The following is a 24,276-nucleotide window of genomic DNA, read 5'->3' as shown; positions in this document are numbered from 1 at the left end:
AGCTTAATTACTTTCCATTTCTCTGTTTTCTAGATTGCTAATTCATCCCTCTGCTTCTTCCAGCCTAGTCTTCATCCTATCAAGTATGTTTTCATTTAGTTTATTGAACCCTTTATCTCTGCAACATTATTCCTTATCTCTGTGGTAAGGGCTTTCCTCATATCTTCCACTTTTCTCAAGTCCAGTGGTGTCTTTATGATCACTGCTTTCAATTCTCTGTCAGATATGTTACCTGTATCTCTTTCACTTAGGTCACTGGCTGTGTCCTTGTTCTGTTCTTTCATTTTGGATAAATTCCTGTGTCTCCTCATTTTTCTGTCTCTGTGTGTCTGTTTCTCTGTGTTAAGAAAGTCAGCTATGTCTTCTCTTCTTGAAAGTAGTGACTTTATGCCGAAGAGGTCCTAGAGTGCCCTGCAGCACAGTGTCTGCTATTCCCTAGAACCTGACATTTCAGGAGAGTCTTCTTTGTGTGTTGCTTATCCCCTGCTATTTTGTCTGAGTCACTTTCCCTTACAGTGCAATTGTCTGCACTTCTTCTATGCCTTTTGTGGGCTATACTTACTCTTTGTGGTGTTAGTGGGACACAGGCAAGCTAGCTTGAAGGGTTGTCCTCATTGGGAATCTTGGAAGTGCAGCAGTTCATGATGGACCTCTAGTCATATCCCAGGTCCCCTGAAGCACTGCAGTGACAGCTTGCTAGGATGGCTGGTGATATGAGGCTGGGTGTGCATGTCAGAATGGCTGGCCATAGCTGGGTCTGGTGTGCAATGTTGGCTGGGAGCACATGCCGCATTCTGGAGGTTGGAAAAGATGTACCAGCTGAGTGGGGGGTGGCAGCTGCATGGAATGCGTAGTGACAGCTGTGCACCTGGTAGCTGGGCATGGCACATGGTGGCAGCCACAAAACCAAAAATTTAGTTTAAAATAAAAATTATTAAATATTTAATTATTCAACTTTGTTTTATAATCTTTAGATAAAGTTTTAAAGCCATGAGTACCTTACTTTTCTCTGTTGATATAGTGTACACACAGGACTGTGTAAGAATGTGTTATAAAGAGGAAAGACATGGAGAAATTTCCCATTCCCTTTTCTCCCTATGTTAAGAACTGAATATTGTATTTTGCATGCATATTTTTGTTGACAGCTAAAACCATGGAGATGACACTTGCTTCTTTATTTTGAGAGATAGTTAATTTCAGTAGAAATGATCTCATGTTTTTTGATATATGTACAAATTTACACTTGATTGGTTTTAGCAGTTAGTGTCCAGACAACTCCAAAGTTGAAAACACTCAAAAGTTTGGGAGAGTCATTGGACTTGATTGATATTCTGAATCAACTACATATTGAGGGTAAAAAATTAAGTTGCACAAGTTTCTTTCCTTCACCCCTTCAACTTGTACATTGTGAGTCTATGATAAATTGTTTCACATGTACCTGTTCTCATTTCCGTCTTAGCAGAAGCAGTTCCCTCTGTAGAAATGGAAAGGGCCAATGACACTTCCCTGATGGGTTTCATCCTTCTAGGCTTCTCAGACCATCCTCACCTGGAGGCTGCACTCTTTGTATTTGTCCTTTTTTTCTACCTCCTGACGCTTGTGGGGAACTTCACCATCATCATTATCTCATACCTGGATCCCCTTTTCCACACCCTTATGTACTTTTTCCTCAGCAACCTCTCACTGCTGGACCTCTGCTTCACCACTAGCCTCGCACCTCAGACCCTAGTTAACCTGCGAGGTCCAGAGAAGACTATCACTTATGGTGGTTGTATGGTACAACTCTATATATCTCTAGCACTGGGCTCCACTGAGTGTATCCTTCTGGCTGTAATGGCTTTGGATCGCTACATTGCTGTCTGCAAGCCCCTTCACTATGTGACTATCATGAACCCACGGCTATGCCAACAGCTAGCATCCATCTCCTGGCTCAGTGGTTTGGCTAATTCCCTGATCCATGCTACTTTTACCTTACAATTGCCTCTTTGTGACAACCATAGACTTGATCATTTTATTTGTGAAATACCAGCTCTTCTCAAATTGGCTTGTGTGGACACCACTGTCAATGAGTTGGTGCTTTTTGTGGTTAGTGTCCTGTTTCTTCTAATCCCCCCAGCACTCATTCTTATCTCCTATGGCTTTATTAGTCAAGCTGTGCTGAAGATAAAGTCAGTGGAAGCAAGGCACAAAGCCTTCAGCACTTGCTCCTCCCACCTTACAGTGGTAATTATTTTCTATGGCACCATAATCTACATGTACCTGCAACCAAGTAACAGCTATACTCAGGACCAAGGCAAGTTTATCTCCCTCTTCTATACCATGGTGACCCCAACCTTAAATCCTATTATCTACACTTTAAGGAACAAGGACATGAAAGTAGCTCTGAAAACACTTCTGTCAAAAAAAAATGTGCTCCCTACAAACATGATGTTCAAGGAAGTGTTTCCAAGACATGTAGTCAGTCACCCAGCTTCTATTAGCCAAACCACATTACCATATTTCCCAATTTCATGCCAGTTTAACTTACATTTACTTAATCTAACAAGGAAGATTTTCCTCTCATACGGGTAACTAAACAAAATATATGCTTATGTAAATTCAGAGCTTGAGCCACAGGGAAGAGACCTTTGTATAGATTGTAGCCCTCACCACAAAGTTTATATTTTATTTCTGACATTTATTCTCAGGGATTCAATAAAAGTAAATAATTACATATTTACCAATTGTCTGGGTTGCAATTCACTTTTTGTTGTTTTCATTTTGATGAATTATTTAGTGTTTTAATACCTTAAATTTACTTTATAATGTCTCTTCATTAAAGCTTCATGTTGGAAAAGAAGCACTTTATATATGTACTTCCCCTACCAACTCAGAAAAAACATATTCTCATACTATCAGTTTATTTAAAAAAGGATATCATAATAACTGTTCTTTTCTATATTTTCATTTAAAAACAACTACCAAGAAAGACGAAGAGAAACAAAATATACTAAGCATCTTATTTTTCTTTTTTGTTTTACCCAAAAAGATGCTACCTTATTCCCATTTCCAGGCTAGATTTCATTTCAGAAATAAGAAGCTGTGCCTTATCACTAGGTGACATTATTCTTGACATTGTTTGTAAATAGAACATCAAAAAAATGGCAGTTTTCACAGTTACTCATTTTATTGATATTTTCTCAGTTAAATGTGAATATTCAGATTCTAAAATACATATAGTAATTTTTATTTTCATTGTAACTGCAAAAAAGAAGTGCCTACTGGGAGAAGGCCTGATGTAAGATGATAAGGTAGGAAGACCCTAAACTCACATAGACACACCAAATCTACAGCAATTGATAGAGCAAAATCTTCCAAAAAAAAAAAAAACACTGAGAACTAACTGAACAGCTTCTGTTCAACCAGAGAGGTTTCATAGGGAATAACAAAAGAGATAGAGATACAGTAACAAAGCGAACCTCCACCCCTGATGTTGAAAACTGCAGTGGGGAGTGATAGTGAGAGGAGGTGAGGATATTCATTTGCCCTGGGGCACAGAAAAAAGTTATGGCTTAAAGGAGCAAAGAGATATAAAGGAGCAAGCCCTAAAACCCTGCCAAGTGGTGGGGGAAGTGTTGAAAAATCTCTCCAAATCACAGAGGCTGGCAAGTGCCATGGTTATGGTCCCTCTCTATCTTGATATTGCAGACACAGCAGGTTCTGGGCACCCTACCCTGCCTGCTGCCTCAGGGATCCCTGGGACCCTATCTCACACCAGTCCTGGATGTCCTGAGACACACAAAGTCATCATTTAAAACAGAAGCTAGACTCTAAATTACCTAGCCCTTAAAAATCTGCCTACAGTGGAAAAATGGCAGGAACTCTCCCTGGGGCAGAGAAAATGGCAAGCACCATGGTTTATGTTCTCTCTCTGCTATGATAACAGAGGGAACAGGGTCCAGGTTTTATAAGGAGCCTTCTGACTCAGTAATTCCCAGGCCACCAATCCATACCAGCCCAGATGATTAGGAGAACAGAAAAAAAGCCAAAGTTTAAAAGAGCAACTAGAATATAGTCTGCTGAGGGTCAGGAGCAAGCAGGCACAGCCCTCACCAACACTCTGCGGTTCTCTCAGCCTCTGTCTCAGTTAATGCCCCACACCTGTCAGTGATAAGCAGCCCCAACAGCATGTCACAGCCCTGCCACCAGCTCAAACCTGGCATGTTCATCACCTTGTGGGGAACAGACATCACCATCACTGCAGGTATGATCACAGCTGTATCCTTCCTCCAGATTTGCCTCCTCCTCCTCCTCATGCTACATTACTTGTGCTAGCACATGGGCATATACCATGCCAATGAGGACAAGGTCATGGGGTTTGCTTAAAGTGCAGATGCAGCCCTGTGGGATAAAAGTGAGAGCAGAAGAAAGGAGTACTTTATTTGAGAGTCACCAGGTCTCAACTCCCCCAATGCCTCCTTCACCACCATGAGAGAAGATGCACCCCACAAACCTACCCTTCTACTTGTACCACCAGGCAAACCATGAGAACACACACCTCATCCTAAGATATATACCTGGCTTGGGAAAATTGGGTGCCATTCTGGGGCAAGAGAGGAAAGAAGGAGGAATTGAGGCCTCTCCCAGGCACCCAGGGATTCAGTGGCCAACCAGAAGGCCTGCCTTTGCTCTGCCAGAGGGAGAAAGTCTGGATCCTCCTGGACAGTGAGTTTATCATCAACATGATGTGAAAGCCCTTGGTGGGTGAGTGGGTCTGAGGGCTGGGGAAGAGAGGAAGTGATTCATCTGTAGCCTTACTGGGGATAATGGCATCAAATATCAATCCTTGACATTTGGGGGGAGCAGCAGTTGTCAGAGTCAAAAGGCACCTTTTTTTCCCATTAATCCAGCTCTAAATGATTGGAAATAAATTTGAAAGGTAACCAAGTATTCAGAGTCAAATAAATAAATAAAAGAGCAACTAGAATATAAAAGAGCCAGCCCTTTTATATAAATAATCCTACTAAATTATATTAGCTGTGGGAACCCTTTCTGGGTTTGAGGAGTTGACAAGCACACGGTTTACATTCTCCCATGATTTTGATAGTGGTAATAGGAGCAGGCTCTGTGTTCCCTAGCTGGTCAACCACCTAAGTGAGCTATGGACCCCTAACCCACACCATCCCTAGCTGACCCACTAAGGTGGTCCTGTATATTGCATAACTGGATATGCCCCTTCAAGATTCACCACTCTTCTATTCATCTTGCCAAAGTGACAGGCAGAAAGCAGCATGAAACATTCCAGGCCTGCACCACTTTGCTCTAGATGATGTAAAAGGGCACCTCCAGTGCAGAGCACTTTGATACCTCCTGGGTCATTCTTATTTAGCTTCAACTGTCCTGCCAGGTTCCCATGCATGGAGCACTCTAGGAAACTCTGGTCCATGTCTGCCTCAGCTACAGCTATGCTGCCAAGGTGGTCTTTGCGCTGAGCATGCTAAGATAACCTGGTTTGTACCTACCTCAGATTCAACTTCTCTGACAGGCTTCTCTCTCTACATAGCCCTGACACTCCCCAGCATACATTCTCTTAAACTTTAACTGTTCTGCAAGGACACTATGTATGAAAAGCCCAGGGAATGTCCTATCCTGTGTTCACTTAAGCTCTCTGTCTACTCTTTCAGGGCATCCTCAAAAAGGAATGCTATGGGACATCTCCCCCACCCCAGCCACTTAGCCATGTAGCAAGTCACCACACACAGTCTGACCAAGGTATGATCACACACAAGATTATTCCTATATTTAAGATAATGTAACTGATCTCTTTAAGAGAAATAACTGTTCAGCCTGCCAAAGACTAAGGAGGACTGGAGAAAGAAAGGGCAAATCTATTCAGGGTTGCATTGTGGATGCCAATTCTCAAATTGGTCATTATTAAAAAAGGGGAGAAGAATATTCCTAGACTCACTGATAGTAATGTGCCTTGTTGCCTGGGGCCCAAAAGAATTAGCAGAACCTGCAAATTTTTCAATATCTCTAGAGAAGAGGATGTCTACCAGTATGCTGTGATAAAATCCTTCAGCAAAGAAGGTAAAAAACCTAGAACTAAAGCACCCAAGGTTCAGTATCTTGTTACTACATGTGTCCTCCAACACAAATGTTAGTATATTACTCTGAAGAAATAGTGTACAAAAGAAATTAGGAAAGAGGCTGTGGAATATGCTCACCTTTCGGCCAAGAAAATGAAGGAAGTCAAAGAAAAACCACTAGGAACAGAATGTCAAGAGATCGAGGTTGTTCTCTCTGAGAGCTTCTACCTCTAAGTCCGAGTTCAGTCAAAAGTGATATTTCCTAAGAGTAACAAAATAAATAAATAAATAAATAAGATCAGAGATTTTAAAAAGACTATAACAGGACACAAAGGACATTACATATCCATAAAGGGAATAATTTAACAAGAGGATATAACAATTGCAAATATTTATGAAACCAACATGGATATATAAAGCAATTATTAACAGACATAAAAGAAGAAATAGCCAATAATGCAATAATAGTAGTGACCTTTAATTGCTCACTTATATTGTGGACAGATCATCCAAACAGAAAATGAACAAGGTAACAACAATGTTTTTGAATAACATTTGGACCAGATGTACCCAACAGATATATTCAGAACATTCCATGGCAAAACAACAGAATACACACTTTTCTTTTCAAGCACACATAGTACATTCTATAGGATAGTGCACAGGTTTGCCCACAAATGAATCTCAAAAAATTTAAGATTAATACCATACTATGCATCTTTTCAACCATGACTGTATGAAAGTAGAAATCAATCATAAGAAAATAAAAACTGATAAAAGCATAAACACTAGGGGGCTAATATGATACTAAACAACAAAAAGGTCAGTGAAGCAATCAAAAATGAATTAAGAAATACATGGAAACAAATGCAAATGAAAACACAATGGTTCAAATCTTTAGGAGGCAGCAAAACCGTTCTAATAGTGATACAAATCTGTCTCAAGAAACAAGAAAAAGCTCAAATAAACAATCTAACTTAACACATGAAGAACTGGAAAAGAAGAACAAAGTCCAAAGTTGGTAGAAGGAAAAAAAAATAATAAAGATCCGAGGAAAAATAAATGAAATAGAGATTAACCAAAACAATAGAAAAGAACAATGAAACTAAGATCTGTTTCTACAAAAATATAATCCGAATTGATAAACATTTAGCTAGGCTCAACTAGAAAAGAAAAGAGAGGATCTAAATAAAATCAGAATTAAGAGGAGATGTAAAAAGTGATGCCACAGAAAAAGAAAGAATTGTATGAGAATATTATGAAATATTATAAGACAAAAAAATTATACTAACTAAAATAAATAGAAAAATTCCCAGAAACATAATTGCCCAATACTGAATCAGAAGGAAATAAAAAAATGTGAGCAGACCAATTACTAGAAACAAAACTGATTTTGTAATAAAAATACTCTCAGTGGCAAAATTCTAGGACCATATTATTTCACAGTTGAATTCTACCAAGCATTTAAAGAAAATTTAATATCTATTCTCCTTAAACTGTTAAACAAGTAAAAGATGGAAAGAAGCTTTCAAAAATATTTTTGAGGCCAGAATTACTCTAAAAAAAGACATTAAGGGGCACCTGGGTGGCTCAGTGTGTTCAAGCCTCTGCCTCCGGCTCGGGTTGTGATCTCAGGGTCCTGGGATGGAGCCCCGTATTGGGCTCTCAGCTCAGCGGGGAGTCTACTTCCTCTTCTCTCTCTCTGCCTGCCTCTCTGCCTGCTTATGATCTCTGTCAAATAAATAAATAAAATCTTTAAAAAAATTAAAAAATTAAAAAAGACATTAATTACAAAAAAAGAGAGAAAACAACAACACAATATTCTTGGTGAACATAGATGAAAATTCCTCAATAAAATATTAGCAAATCATATTTAAAAATATATTAAAAACATTACTCAGCGTTGGAAAGTGGGGTTTATTCTGGAGATGCAAGGACAGGTTAAGTATTTGCAAGTCAATCAGTGTGATACACTATATTAACAAAATAAAGGATAAAAATCATTATTATATCAATCCATGTAGGAAAAGCATTTGGCAGAATTGAATAACCATTCTTTTTTTAAAGATTTTATTTATTTATTTATTTATTTATTTACTATCGGAGAGAGAGAGAGAGCACAAGGATGTGGAGAGAGGAGCAAAGAGGAAGGGAGAGGGAGAGAGAATCTCTCAAACTGACTCTGCTGAGAATGGAGCCCAATGTGGGGCTTGATCTCATGATCCTGAGATCATGACCTGAGCCGAAATCAAGAATCAGATGCTCAACTAACAGAGCCACTCACATGTCTCTGAACATCCATTCTCAATAAAAACTCTCAGTAGAGTGGTTTTAGAGTTTAAAAAATGTTAGCAAGGATGTGCAAGGAACATACATCCACATAAGAAAGGGAATATATGAAAAATCCCCAACTAATATCATCTTCAATGGGGAAAGACTGAGAACTTTCCTCTAAGGTCAGGAATAAGACAAGAATGCCCCCTTTCACCACTTTTATTCAGCATAGTACTGGGAGTCCTAAGCCCAGCAATTAGAGAAGAGAGAATTGTGAAAGGTATCCCCACTGATGAGGAAAAAAGTAAAACTTTAACTGTTTGCAGATAACATACTATATATAGAAAACCTTAAAGACTCCACCAAAAACTATCAGAATTGATAAATGATTTCAGGAAAGTTGTATGATACAAAATTAATATATAGAAATTGTTTGCATTTCTATACACTAGTAATGAAAAGCAGAAAGAAATTTAAAAGAATCCACTTACAGTTGTACGAAGAAGAATAAAATAGAAATAAAATGTTTAAATGAGGATAAAGACCAGTAAAAAAATAGATGAAAGAGCAGTGCCTGGGTGCATCAGTGGCTCAAGCCTCTGCCTTAGGCTAAAGTCATAATCTCAGGGTTCTGGGATCGAGCCCTACATCGGGCTTTCTGCTCAGCAGGGAGCCTTCTTCCCCATCTCCTTCTGTCTGCCTCTCTGCCTACTTGTGATCTCTCTCTCTCTGTCAAATAATAAATAAATAAATAAATAAATAAATGAAACATCAATGAGATGTCCTTTCAAAAATTAATAAAATTGAAGAGCTCTAGCCAGAATTATAAAAAATAAAAGAGAAAGGACCCCAAAATAAAATCTCAATTGAGAGAAGAGAAAGAACAACCAAGACCACAGAAACACAAGCAATTATAAGACAATATAATAATTAAAAAATATACCAACAAATTGGACAACCTGGAAGAAATGGGTAAATTCCTAAGATCATATAAACTATCAAACCTAAAACAAGAAGGAATAGAAAACTTGAACAAACTAATAATCTGCAAAGAAATTGAATCAGTAATCAAAAAATTCCCAACAAACAGAAATCTCAGAACAGATAGCTTCACATGGGAATTCCACCAAACCTTTAAGGAAGGGTTAATTCTATTCTTCTCAAATTATTTCAAAAAAAATAAAAAATAAAAGGAAGGAAAACTTCCACATTCTTTCTATAAGGTCAGCAATAGCCTGATACCAAAATCAGATAAAGACTCCACTAAAAAAAAAAAAAAAAAAAAAAAAGAACTACAGGCCAATTTCCCTGATGAACATGGATGCAAAAATTCTCAACAAAATACTAACAAACTGAATCCAACAATACATTAAAAATTCACTCATGATAACCAAGTGGGATTTATTCCTGGGCTGCAAGGTGGCTCAACATTTGCAAATCAATAAACATGATACACATTAATAAAGGATAAGAACTGTATGATAGGTAGATAACTGTAGGAAAAAATAGAGGGGTACAAGATCACAGAGAACTAGGAGGAGGTGCCTTTTTAACCTGTACCCTAAAGTGAGCTGATTACCTAACAAAGAACTCTGAGCACCCATGAAATCAGCCTGAGGTCAGAATTATACACATCTGGATCTCTATGGGGGCAGAAGATGCCAGTGGGCAGGTAAAGTGGAGTGGGAACTTTGGACTGATATCGGAAGATAAACGAAAGCAGGAAGGAGCCACCAGAGGCGACCCATTGGAAAGTAATACCCCAATACAAGAGTGCCCTGTGTCTGGGGATAAGCATTAACTTGGAGACTGGTTGAAAGCACTCAAAAAGAGCAAAGGATCATGGGGGGAAATTGTGGGATCACGGAGCTATTAGGGACAGGGACTTAAGTCCCCAGACCCTGGACAGCCTCCCCTGGCAGTGAGCCAGAGAGTGTGGTGGAGAAACGAGATCTTGGTCCCTGAGCTGCCAGCATGCCTGAGAACATTTGGGGTCTGGCTCCTGTGAGGGGCTGGGAGACTCGCCAGCCAGCAGAAAGCCATGCTGTTCTATTAGAGCCTGAGACAAACACGCCCCACACTCTCCCCTGGGAAAGGCACCAGCCTGGCGCTCTTGGACCCGGAAAGACAGGTACTCCCAGCCAGGGCCAATGGGAAAATCTCAGTGTGCCATCACTGCATTGAACCTCCCTGGCATTCTGGAGCTACCCAGACAGCCGCCGCTGTCATGGTTTTGGGTACAAGCAGGAGCTCCTGTGTCCCCAGGGGCTGCGACTTGGAACCTACTCTGCCAGCGGCTGAGGGGAAACTTATGTGCTCTGGAACACCCAGAGGGAAACAGACTGAGGCTTCTCTCTGAGAGGGAGGTCAGGGTGCAGTTTGCTTTCCTCTAAATCTCCAAAAACAATCAAAAGCTGTCAAGGTGAGAGAAAACAAACGTACAAAATAAAAACCTTCAGAGAACAAAAACCTAAAAAACCGGTATCCTCAGAGCCCACCCACTTGAGGGGGGCGGGAGGCCTTAACTGAGGGAACATCATTGACTGAAAACCCACATGGCAGGCCATTCCCCCAGAAAACAAACCAGGAAAGGGAGAAAAAAAAAAAAAAAAAAGACCACAAGAGAACAACCACCACTACTTCATAAGACAACTTTTATTTTTAACTCATTCCCACAATTCTGGTTCATTTTTTTTATATAGATAATTTTTTAACCTATTTACCAACATAGTGAGATGTCCAGTACATCAAATTCCATTATAACTTTTAACCTGAATTTTTGATACACATACCTGTGTTTTTCTTTTGCTTTTCTATTTTCTAATTTTTTTAAAAATTTTAGTTTAGTTTATTCTTCTTTTATTTTTATTTTCTAATATTCATATAGAGTTAAACTTCAAGGTAATCCCCTTTCCCCAATCAATGCTACCCCTATAGGTAAACCAATTTTTAATCCCCCTGTATCTTAGGAAAGTTGAGTCCTTTAACAAAGATATCAAGATACATCCAAGAAGAATCAACCTTCCTCGCCCACTCTGAGAATTTATAACCACTCTCCCATCTTTTTCTTCTTCCAGTGTTTCTATGTATTTGTGTTTGTCCTGATAGTATATAAATCTTATACTTGGGGTTCTTTTTCACGAGGTTCTTTTTTCTTTTTTTTTTTTTTTTTTTTTTTTTTTGCTTTTTCTATCTATCTATCTATATATTTTTTCCTCTTGTCAGTCTTTTTGTTTGTCTGTTTTTGTTTCTATTTCATAAATCTTACCTTGGTGCCCATTTGGGCTGAGCCTTCTCTTTTATCTTCCCTTTTTTTTTTTCCTGTCTCTCTCTCTTTTTTCTTTTTCTTTTCTTTTTTCTCTCATTTGGGTGGGGAATCCTGATTGATTAGAAGCGTTCCAGGGTGCACATTGACTGCACCACGGTCAATACATCCAGCTAGATGCATTTAGCCATCTCTCACCAAAATGACTAGGAGGAGGAATGCCCAACAGAAGAAAAAGACAGAGGATGGGCCTTCTACAACAGAGCTAGTGGCTATTGACAGAAACAATATGTCGGAAAGGGAATTCAGGCTAACAATTATCCAGGCAATAGCTAGGTTGGAGAAAGCCATGGATGACCAAACAAAATTCATTAGGGCAGAACTGAAAGCCACCAGGGATTATGTTCACAAAATTAGGGCAGAACTGAAAGCCACCAGGGATGATACTCACAATGCTCTCAATGAGTTCCAATCTAATATAAATTCTCTCAAAGCTAGGGTACTGAGACAGAAGATAGAATTAGTGATATGGAGGACAAAGATATAGAGAGAAAGCATCAGGAGAGAGCCTGGAACAAACAGGTTAGAAGCCATGAAAACAGAATCAGGGAAATAAATGATGCCATGACACGTTCCAACGTCAGAATTATTAGAATCCCTGAAGGGGAGGAGAAAGAAAGAAGTCTAGAAGATATAGTGGAACAAGTTCTCCATGAAAATTTTCCCAATCTCGTGAATGGCACCCCCAAATTATAGATTCTCGAAAGTCCTCGAGACACCTAATAGTAAGAATGAAGAATTATTATTCTAGGCAGATCCTCTTGAAAGCAGCTAGGACAAAGAAGCTCCTTATATACAGAGGAAAGCCCAAAAGAATAACGTCAGACCTGTCCACAGAAACCTGCAAAGCCAAAAATGGCTGGCAAGATATATTCAGGGCACTAAATGAGAAGAACATGCCACCAAGAATACTTTATCCAGCAAGACAGATTCAAAATGGATGGAGAGAAAAAGAGTTTCCAAGACCCGCAAGGCTTAAAAGACTATGCAACCACCAAGCCAACACTGCAGGAAATATCAAGGGGGGTTCTATAAAAGAGGAAAAATCCTAAGAATACCATTGAACTGAATATAGAGACAATCTACAGAAAGAAAGACTTCAAAGGTAACCCGATGTCAATAAAAACGTATCTATCAATAATCACTCTCAGTGGGAATGGCCTAAATGTGCCCATAAAACAGCACAGGCTTGCATATTGGATAAAACGACAGGACCCATCCATATGTTGTCTACAAGAAACCCATTTTGAACCTAAAGATACACCCAGACTGAAAGTGAAGGGATGGAGAAGCATCTTTCATGCCAATGGGCCTCCAAAGAAGGCTGGGGTAGCGATTCTCATATCAGACAAATTAGATATTAAACTAAAGACTGTAGTCAGAGATACAGAAGGATACTACATCATTCTTAAAGGGACTACCCACCAAGATGATCTAACAATTGTAAATATCTATGCCCCTAATATGGGAGCAGCCAATTACATAAGAAAACTGTTAATCAAGATAAAGAGTCATAATTATATGAATACATTAATAGTAGGAGATCTTAACACGCCTCTCTCAGACGAGATCGGGTGCGTTCAGGGTGGTATGGCCATAGACAACACACCTCTCTCAGAAATAGACAGATCACCAAACAGTAAATCAATAAAGAAACAAGAGCATTGAATGACACATTGGACCAGACGGACCTCTTAGATATATACAGAACATTCCACCCTAATACAACAGAATCCTCATTCTTCTCAAGTGCACATGGAACCTTCTCCAGAATAGACCACATACTGGGTCACAAATCAGGACTCAGCTGATACCAAAAGACTGACATTATTCCCTGCATATTCTCAGATGACAATGCTTTGAAACTGGAGCTCAATCACAAAGAAAAGTTCAGAAGGAACTCAAACACCTGGAAGCTAAAGACCAACTTGTTTAAGAATGTTTGGATCAACCAGGAGATCAAAGAAGAATTTGAACAATTCATGGAAACCAATGAGAATGAAGACACTTCGGTCCAAAACCTATGGGATACAGCAAAGGCGGTCCTAAGGGGAAAATACATAGCCATCCAAGCCTCCCTCAAAAAAATTGAAACTCCAGAATACACCAGCTGTCTCTACACCTTAAGGAACTTGAGAATCAACAACAAATCAAACCAACTCCACACATAAGAAGGGAAATAATCAAGATTAGAGCAGAGATCAATGAAGTAGAAACCAAAGATATAGTAGAACGTATCAATGAAATGAGAAGCTGGTTTTATAAAAGAATCAATAAGATCGAAAAATCATTGGCCACACTCATCCAAAAGAAAAGAGAGAAAGCCCAAATTCATAAAATTATGAATGAAAAGGGAGAGATCACAACTAACACCAAGGAAATAGAAACAATCACCAGAAATTATTATCAACAGTTATATGCCAATAAGCTAAGCAACCTAGATGAAATGGATGCATTCCTGGAAAACTATAATCTCCCAAAATTGAACCAGGAAGAAATTGACAACCTGAATAGGCTGATATCTAGTAATGAGATTGAAGCAGTGATCAAAGTCTCCCAAAAAACAAGAGCCCAGGACCTGACAGATTCCCTGGGGAATTCTACCAAACTTTCAAAGAAGTAACACCTATTCTCCTGAAGCTGTTTCAAAAAATTGAAGCAGAAGGAAACCTTCCAGACACTTTTTATGAAGCCAGCATTACCCTGATTCCCAAACCAGGCAAAGACCCTACCGAAAAGGAGAATTTCAGACCAATATCACTGATGAATATGGATGCTAAGATTCTCAACAAGATCCTAGTAAACAGGATCCAACAGCACATTAAAAAGATTATCCACCATGACCAGGTGGGATTCATTGTGGGCTACAAGGATGGTTCAACATTCGCAAAAAAATCAATATGATAGAACAAATCAATAAGAGAAGAGAGAAGAACCATATGGTCCTCTCAATTGATGCAGAAAAAGCATTTGACAAAATCCAGCATCCATTCCTGATTAAAACGCTTCAAAGTATAGGGATAGAGGGAACATTCCTGAACTTCATAAAATCTATCTATGAAAGACCCACAGCAAATATCATCCTCAATGGGAAAAAGCTTGCAGCCTTCCCGTTGAGATCAGGAACACGACAAGGATGCCCACTCTCACCACTCTTGTTCAACATAGTATAAGAAGTCCTAGCAACAGCAATCACACAAATAAGAGAAATAAAAGGTATCCACATTGGCAAGGAAGAAGTCAAACTCTCTCTCTTCACAGATGACATGATTCTTTATATGGAAACCCAAAAGACTCCACCCCCAAACTACTTGAACTCATACAGCAATTCAGCACTGTGGCTGGATACAAAGAAAATGTATAGAAATCAGTGGCTTTCTTATAAACTAACAATGAAAATACAGAAAGAGTAAAATAGAGAGTCGATTCCATTTACTTAGCACCAAGAACCATCAGATACCTGGGAATAAACCTAACCAAAGAGGTAAAGGATCTGTACTCGAGGAACTACAGAACATTCATGAAAGAAAATGAAGAAGACACAAAAAGATGGAAGATCATTCCATGCTCTTGGATCAGAAGAATAAACATTGTTAAAAATGTCTCTACTGCCTAGAACAATCTATACTTTTAAAGCCATTCTGATCAAAATTCCACCACTATTTTTTTAAAGAGCTGGAGCAAATAATCCTAAAATTTGTATGGAATCAGAAGAGACCCCGAATCGCTAAGGAAATGTTGAAAAACAAAAATAAAACTGGCGGCATCATGTTACCTGATTTCAAGCTTTACTACAAAGCTGTGATCACCACGACAGCATGGTACTGTCATAAAAACATACACATAGACCAGTGGAACCGACTATAGAGCCCAGATATGGACCCTCAACTCTATGATCAAATAATCTTCGACAAAACAGGAAAAAATATCCAGTGGAAAAAGACAGTCTCTTCAATAAATGGTGCTATGAAAACTAGACAGCTATATGTAGAAGAATTAAACTCGACCATTCTCTTACACTGTACACAAAGATAAACTGGAAATGGATAAAGACTCAACATGAGACAGGATTCCATCAGAATCCTGGAGGAGAACATAGGCAGTAACGTCTTTGATATCATTCACAGCAACTTCTTTCAATATATGTCTCTAAATGCAAAGGAAACAAAAGCCATAATGAACTTTTCGGACTTCATCAAGATCAACAGCTTCTGCGCAGCAAAGGAAAGAGTCAACAAAACAAAGAGGCAACCCACGGAATGTGAGAAGATATTTCAAATGACAGTACAGAGAGAAGGTTGATATCCAGGATCTATAAAGAACTCCTCAAACTCAACACACACAAAACAGATAATCATATCAAAAAATGGGCAGAAGATATGAACAGACACTTTTCCAATGAAGACATACAAATGGCTATCAGACACATGAAAAAATGTTCATCATCACTAGCCATCAGGGAGTTTGAAATTAAAACCACATTGAGATACCTCCTTACACCAGTTAGAATGGCCAAAATTAGCAAGACATGAAACAACATGTGTTGGAGGGGATGTGGAGAAAGGGGAACCCTCTTCCCCTATTGGTGGGAATGCAAATTGGTGCAGCCACTTTGGAGAACAGTGTGGAGATTCCTCAAGAAAATAAAAATAGAGCTTTCCTATGACCTTGCAATTCCACTACTGGGTATTTACCCCAAAGATACAGATGTAGTGAAAAGAAGGGCCATCTGTACCCCAATGTTTATAGCAGCAATGGCCACGGTCTCCAAACTGGAAATAACCAAGATGCCCTTCAGTGAATGAATGGATAAGGAAGATGTGGTCCATATACACTATGGAGTATTATGCCTCCATCAGAAAAGATGAATACCAACTTTTGTTTCAACATGGACGGGACTGGAAGAGCTTATGCTGAGTTAAATAAGTCAAGCAGAGAGAGTCAATTATCATATGGTTTCACTTATTTGTGGAGCATAACAAATAACATGGAGGAGAAGGGGAAATGGAGAGGAGAAGGGAGTTGAGGGAAATTGGAAGGGGAGGTGAACAATGAGAGACTATGGACTTGAAAAACAACCTGAGGGTTTTGAAGGGGTGCAGTGTGGGAGGTTCTGGGAACCAGATGGTGGGTATATGTGAGGGCACAGAGTACATGGAGCACTGGGTGTTGTGCAAGAACAATGGATACTGTTATGCTGAAAAGAAATAAATCATTAAAATAAATACAAATAAAATAATAAAGGAAAAAATAAAATATAAAATTGGAAGGGGAGATGAACTATGAGAGACTATGGACCCTGAAAAACAACCTGAGGGATTTGAAGGGGCAGGTGGTGGGAGATTGGGGGAACCAGGTGGTGGCTTTTTGGGAGGTTACGTATTGCATGAAGCACTTGGTGTGGTGCAAAAACAATGAATACTGTTACTCAAAAAAGAAATAAAAAAAAAAAAAAGTTCTGTTCACTTGATCACTGAACACAACAGCAACAGCATTTATGCAAAAGTGTCAAAACCATCTTTAGGATTCTTCACAATTACTGTGAGCCATTACTTCCATTCTACAATCATTCAGTTTGTTGCTCAGAAACTCTGTTATCTGGCGACTACCCTGAGATCCTTCTGTTCTCTTGGTATCTCTACTATCTCCACAGTAGCCACACACTGCTCATGAAACAAGAGGATAGTATTTGTATCAACAATGGCTGTGCTCCTTTGTTATGACTCTGCATCTCAGTTTCCCATCAAAACCAGTAGGATGCTGGGGTGTCTCCTTTTCTTGTTTTAATGTTCAGATCTCCCCACCCTCCTGGGCTCAGCCTGAAGCTGTCAGAAGTGGGAGCAGGATGCCCAAGGGGACTTACTGGATGAATGCTATTTGACTGATTCACCCCTTCCTGAATGGTCTGACCAGCATGCAACTTATAGGAGGGCTGACAGCAACTCATTTAAAGCTCTGGACATCTGTTCTGCTCTGGAATTAACTAGCGAGTCCTCCATTGTCAAGGTGATAAAGCTCCAACTGGACTCCCAAGTTGACCCCCTATGTTTGGTACCCCAAACTCTGGTTACAATGAGATGTCTCATCCCTGTGTAGAAGTTCGGTAGACATAGGGATGTCAGTCAGGCTCTAGGATAGATTTTTCAGCACAGACATCAGGTGAGTCATGGGCCTGCCCTTTGTTCCTCATCTCAGGCCCTACTTATGGCTTCTGACAGAAGTTAGGACACTGGATTCAAGTCAGATGTGACAACTCACACTCACTTGTCCTACACAGGCCAAGGTGTCTATCTTTGTTCCTGATTTCCATTAAATGTTTCTCCTCATCTGCACTGCTCTTGTTTTCATACCCAAACAATGTCCGTCTATCTTTGTTCCTGATTTCCATTAAATGTTTCTCCTCATCTGCACTGCTCTTGTTTTCATACCCAAACAATGTCCTTGCACTTTTATGCCTGTCCAAAGATGTCATCAGCCTTACCTATATCTCTGGACTGGTTGTTTCCCTGGTTTGACTGCTCTGATCCCCACAGTCTGCATCCTCTATGTTGGCTACCTTCAGTGAGTCATCATTGGAGTATCAGGACATCAACTTTTCTGCAATCAGCTGGCTTGGATGTTTCCCTGAAGCCAAGTTGAGCCTGGGAATTTCCCCTCCCCATGCATGTCTCCTATGTCTGTGTAGCAAAAAGGATTTTACACAAAAGATTCCTCTTGATTTGAGGATTTGCAGATTTTATCCATCAGTCTGGTCTCTGTGTCTAAATGCCTTTAAACCATCACACCTAGAGTATCTCATGAGATAAGGGAAGGTGAGAAGGTTGCAGTAAGTTTTTAAAATTCAGGTAAGATGTTCCCCAGAATCTATGGTAAAACACATTTCACTCCGTACACAAGACTCTTTCTATATGGCCCAACCACATCAGGGAGCTCATGCCCAATGGCTAAGGAAAGCAAACCATGACATATTCCCAAGACATTCCCTGAGGCCTCCTGGAGGATTTCTCTCACACTATCCTCTGCCCTGCTAAGGATAATTATGTCCCAGTGCTTGTTATAGCAGATATTTAATTTTAATGTATAAATGGTCCTCTGTTGAATGTGAAAAAAAAAAAAAAGACAGCAGAGACTTAGACAAAATGTCAAGATGGAATAATTCATCTCAAAAGAAAGAAAAAGAGAAGGTCATGGCCCAAGATCTATGTGAAACAGATATAAATAACATAGCTGATGGAGAATTTAAAGCAACAGTCATAAGGACACTCGCTGGGCTTGAAAAAAAAATGCTGGACAACATCAGGAAGGCCCTTACCACAGAAATAAAAGAGTTAAAAAACAGTCAGAAAAGAAAAATGTGATAACTAAGATTCAGAACGGTCAGGATATAGTGACCATGAGTTTCAAAGAAGCAGAGGAATGAATAAGTGATATAGAAGATAGAATTATGGAAAATTATGGCAGTGAACAAAACAGAGAAAGAAGAATTAGGGATCAGAAGAATAGACTTAGAGATTCAGTGAGTCCATCAAACGTAGTAACATTTGTATTATAGGAGTCTCAGAAGAAGAGAGAGAAAGCGAGTGGACAAATTATTTGAAGGAATCATAGCTAAAAAAATTCCCTAATCTGGGGAAGGAAATGGACAACCAAATCCAGGAAACACAGAGAAAGTCCCTCAGCATAAATTTAAAAAGGCCAACATCAAGACATACTGTAATTAAATTTGCAAAATATACCGACAAAAAATCCTAAGAACAGGAAGACAAAAGAAATCCCTAACTTACAAGGGAAGAGCCATAAGGCTAGCTGCTGATCTCTCCACAGAAAGCTGTCAAGCCATGAGGAGTGGCATGGTATATTCAACGTGATGAATGGGAAAAATCAGCAGCCAAGAATACTCTATCCAGCAAGGCTATCATTCAGAAATAGAAAGTGAGGTAAAGAGTTTACAGACAGACAAAAACTAAAGGAGTTTGTGACCACAAAACCAGCCCCGCAAGAAATATTAAAAGATATCTGAGTGGGCAGGAAAGACCAAAAGTGACAAAGACTAGAAAGCATAATAGCATAATACTCTGAAGCTTCATCCATGTCATTGTAAATGACAAGATTCCATTCTATTTATGGTTAAATAATATTCCATTTTATATGGTATATATACTGATATATGATTATATGATTATACTGATATGTGGTTATACTGATATATGGCTGAATAATATTCCATTATATATATATAGAGAGAGAGAGAGAGAGAAAGAAAGAGAGAGAGAGAGAGAGAGAGATGAATGAATAAATAAGAAGATAGTTGCACACATATACATATACATATACATATACATATACATATACATATACATATACATATTTGGGTGCTCCCATGTTGGGTGTATAAATATTTAGAATTATTGTATCTTCTTTTTGGATTGTCTCCTTTAATATGATGTAATGTCCTTCATCTCTTGTTACAGTCTTTGTTTTGAAGTCCAGTTTGTCCAATATAAGTATTGATATTCTGGTTTCTTTTTTTTAACATCCATTTACATGGTAAGGGTTTCTCCATAACCTCACATTTAATATGCACCTGCCTTTAGGTCTAAAAATGAGTCTCTTGCAGCCAGCATATAGATGGTCTAGTTTTTTATCCATTCTGACACCTTATGTTATTTTGAGTTGAGCTTTTAGTCTGTTTACATTCAAAGTAATTATTGATAGATATGTATTTATTGCCATTTTAGTACTTATTTTGGTGTTGTTTATGGAGATTTTTCTCTGATCTTTTCTTGCTTTGTAACTTTTGGTCTTTCCTTTGTGCTCTAAGAGACCCTTTTAATATTTCTTTCAGGACTAGTTAAGGGGTTGGAAACTCCTTAATTTTTGTTTGTCATGGAAACTCTCTCTTATTCTGAATGATAACTTCACTGGATAGAGCAATCCTGGCCCTATCTATCTATCTATATATCTACTATCTATCTATCATCTATATCTCTTATCTTCATCTATCATTTTTACCATTCAGTACTTTAAATATATCATGCCACTATTATCTAGCTTGGCAAGTTTCTTTTGAGAAATCTGAAGCTAGCTTTATGTGTCTTGCATTGTATATTGAGGACTTCTTTTCTCTTATTGTTTTTAAGCTTTTTTTTTTCTTTCTTTCTTTCTCTCTATATTTTGCCTGCCATGCTAGGACTGAGATCAGGCTGAATAAGAAGGATATTCCTGCTAGAGCACAGTGGGCTGAGGCTTGGTGCAAGAAAGTTTAGCAGCCAGTGTTGATGCTGTGCTGCTTCTTGTAGGTGGTGCTGTGTTTATTCTGAGAAGCAGGAGGGGGAAATGGCACCAGCAATCACCTTTGTTCCCAGAAAGGCATTTGCCTGATACTGGCTCTATGATTTGTGCTCCGAGAAGAGTGAATAATCTTCCCCATCCCTTGTTCCCCAGATGCTCTTCAGATCACTATTTCAATTGTTTCTGCCCCTTGGCTGTGTGCCTGCCTTCCCTCCAGGAGCAGCACCATGTCCTCAGGGCTCTGTCACAGTCATGGCTGCTGATGCTTAACTCCAGGTATTAAGACCTACTGGCTGCAAAGATTCATGAAAATCAGTCTCTCTCATTTCCTAAGCCAGTGGCTTTGGGGAAGCTTTCTTCTTGGGCTTTCCTTGTGTGTTCTTCTCTCCCTGTCCTTCTCCAAGTCTAGGGCATGCTCCCCTCTGTGGCACTAGTGACCCATTTCTTCCCTAAACCACTTCTCTGCACTTCTTACCTTTTTCCATGTGGCCTCTTCTCTCCTTGTAGTTGTGGAGTTTCTTCTGTCAGACTTCCAGTTGATTTCTGGGGTATTTGGGATAATTTGACAGTTATCTAGTTGCATTCTCATGGTGATATAAACCTAGGGTCCTCCAAACTACACTGCCATCTTCCTCTCTCTTGTTGCCTAGATTTAATATGTGTTCTCAGTGCAGAATTTACACTCTCAGGTTACAGGTTGTTTGTCTTCTTGCCAAAAGAAAACATCTATCTTTATAAAGCATGTGGACACTGAGAAAATCTTTATTTTCCATCTCATCAACTAGATGTGGCCATTCTCTTCCCCCAGAATTCATGGCCTTTTCACTCTACCTGAGGTTTTACTTTCCAATTCAGTGGCTTTTCATTAAGACAATAGAAGACAAATCCAAAGGGTTGTTTTGTATGAGTCCCTTTGAGAAGACACTTGTGGTGAGAGTTGTGTAGAATATCAAATATCATATGCAGATTAAAATTTACAGTTCATTCATTGCCAAATGAGACAGGACAATGAATCTTTCCTTATTGGGAAGGAAGAACTCAGAAGAAGGTAGAAGTAGAGGAATAAGCTTTAGTGATTTTGTTTTATAGCTTTGACCCAGGGTGAATAAGAGTCATCATGTGTCTGGCTAGCATTCATAAAAGGCCTAACAGATTCTCCAGGCAGTGCAATGTGTGAAAGGAGGTGACTGTTAAAAGGGAGAGAAGTAATAGGGTCTGAGGGGAGTAAATAGAGTTGTGAGGTGTCTGTAAACTGAGACCTGTGAGTTCCACCAATCAATGATTGTGAGTGACTTTAGGTCCTTATCTGGTCAACCTTCTACACATAGATGATCTCTGTCTTATGGGGCTTCTGAAGCTCTTACAAGAGATGCTGTGATGATAGGGCTTCATTCTAGGCATCTGGTGTGAGCCCTTGTCATTTGGCAGCCCTCACTATCTTCTCACTGTGCCTTAACATTTTATTGTCATGTGACCTTCACTTGAACACAAAAGTACTTTTAATGACCTGAATTTTTGGGTGGTGACCTGGACCACCAGAGAGTTGGTGGTAGTGAGAGAGGGAAATGCCTCACCCTGCTCCCTGGTGACCCTGTCTGAAGGCATCTTGCAGACTTCTTACCAACTAAGTCAGTGGAAAACAGTCTCTGTCCTAACTTCTGTCCAGTTCAGGGGCTATGGGATGATATATTGGTTCTCTGAAGTAACACATCATTGGAATAAATGATGTGAAAAGTCTACCTCCCAGGGCACCTGTGCCTTTCTTTCATATTGCAGCACCCCAAAGTCAATGTAGTAAGTGACAACTGAAATCACTTCATGGGAGTCATCATCAAGAAGAGGAGAGGTAAACTGTAGTGGTCTTTGCAAGGGTGTCATTTCTCCTCCATAACTGACAGAAAACTGTTATTAATAACTAATTGTGGGCCAAGCTAATGCTATCATATTTGCCTCTTCTAACAAGGAGAGGTGTAATGTCTTTGTCATTCAATTTTTCAAATGCAGCCCCGATTGTTGAGTCAATTTTCAAAAGTCACAGAGCTAGGAAATGGGGAAAGCTGAATTGGTCTCCAGAATCTATTTTTATTAATTCATCTTCCTGGGATTTTTCTTGCAATGTCCAAATCAAGGCCCCAGTTGCCCCTTTCCACAAATGAATGTACCTGTCTGGATCATAAAATGCCTAATTCCTTCACCTCAGCTTAAATGCTGCACAGTTTAGATGCATCTGCCAGAAGGAGTTTGGCAGATGGATGATCATGGTGGCCAATGGGGTAGGCCTGCAGCACCTGAAGGTGTTTATTGAGTTTTTCTTGTGAGAAATGGCAGTGGACTGGGCAAGATAGAAAGAGACAGAGGGTTTGAGAGGAGACTGGATTCAGGATGTATTTTGAAAATAGACCTGCCAGGTTTGTTGATGAGCCGGAGAAAGATATCAGAGGGATGATAGAAGGGTCATGTGCTGGTGTCCTGAGCAGCTGCGTGAAGAGAGGTGCCATTTAAAAGAAGAATAAAGTTCTGTATGAGTAGCTCTAGGGGTAAGGGTGAAATGAAAGAGTCGTGAACTCAAGTAGCTTATATTGTAGAGGGCTGAGGGTGGATAAGCTTGTATTCTTCTTGATGTTAAGGGAAATAATTTAGTCTTTCATAATTAAGAATGGTAATACTTGTTAGTGTTTTTGTTTGTTAATATGAATGGTGTGCATTAGGTTAACAAAGTTCTATTCCTAGCTTGACAAATGATTTTTTTTTTTTTTTGTAAATGAATGATAAGTATCACTGAATTGTTTTTCTGCATCTGTTGAGATTTTCACAGGATTTTCCTTAGTGCACCAGCTGATCCTATGAACTACAATGATTGATTTTCCTGATGTTCAAAGAGCTTTGCATTCTCGGAGTGAATCTCACTTGGTTGTGATGTCTCATTCTTCTCATATATTGGTATAACTGCATCACTAACATTTTTTGAGTATCATTGTGCTTATATCAATGGGAGTTGCTTCTTTAGTCTTGTAGCTGTGTTTTATTTTTATTGGTTTGGTACTGAGGTGTATTGATGAAATGAGTTAGATGGTATACCTTCTTCTTCTGCAAGATCTTGTGTAGAATTAGTGCTATGTCTTCCTTAAATGTTTGGTAAAATTCACTAGTGAAAAAATATAGGCCTAAAGTATTTTTTTTTTTTCCTTTCGTTCCTCTTCTCCTCTCCTCTCCTCTTCCCTCCCCCTCTTCTTCTGTCTCTTCTTTCTTTCCTTTCATTTTCTTTCTTTGTTTCTTTGTTTCTTTGTTTCTTTCTTTGTTTCTTTCTTTCTTTCTTTC

The 24,276-nt window shown here is 39.2% G+C and overlaps 1 protein-coding gene across 1 annotated transcript; it reads left to right on the top strand.

Annotated features, from left to right (window-relative positions):
- Window positions 1-1,482: 1,482 nt before the first annotated feature.
- LOC116861101 (olfactory receptor 2G3) lies at window positions 1,483-2,571 on the top strand. The gene has a single exon (XM_032847584.1). It carries the CDS (start codon window positions 1,483-1,485, stop codon window positions 2,569-2,571), a length of 1,089 nt encoding a protein of 362 aa, XP_032703475.1.
- Window positions 2,572-24,276: the final 21,705 nt, after the last annotated feature.

The sequence above is a fragment of the Lontra canadensis genome, unplaced genomic scaffold (assembly GCF_010015895.1).
Source record: "Lontra canadensis isolate GAN:19392208 unplaced genomic scaffold, GSC_riverotter_1.0 scaffold190, whole genome shotgun sequence".
In the NCBI taxonomy this organism is placed as follows: domain Eukaryota; kingdom Metazoa; phylum Chordata; class Mammalia; order Carnivora; family Mustelidae; genus Lontra; species Lontra canadensis.
This window is presented reverse-complemented; position numbering and strand designations above follow the sequence as displayed.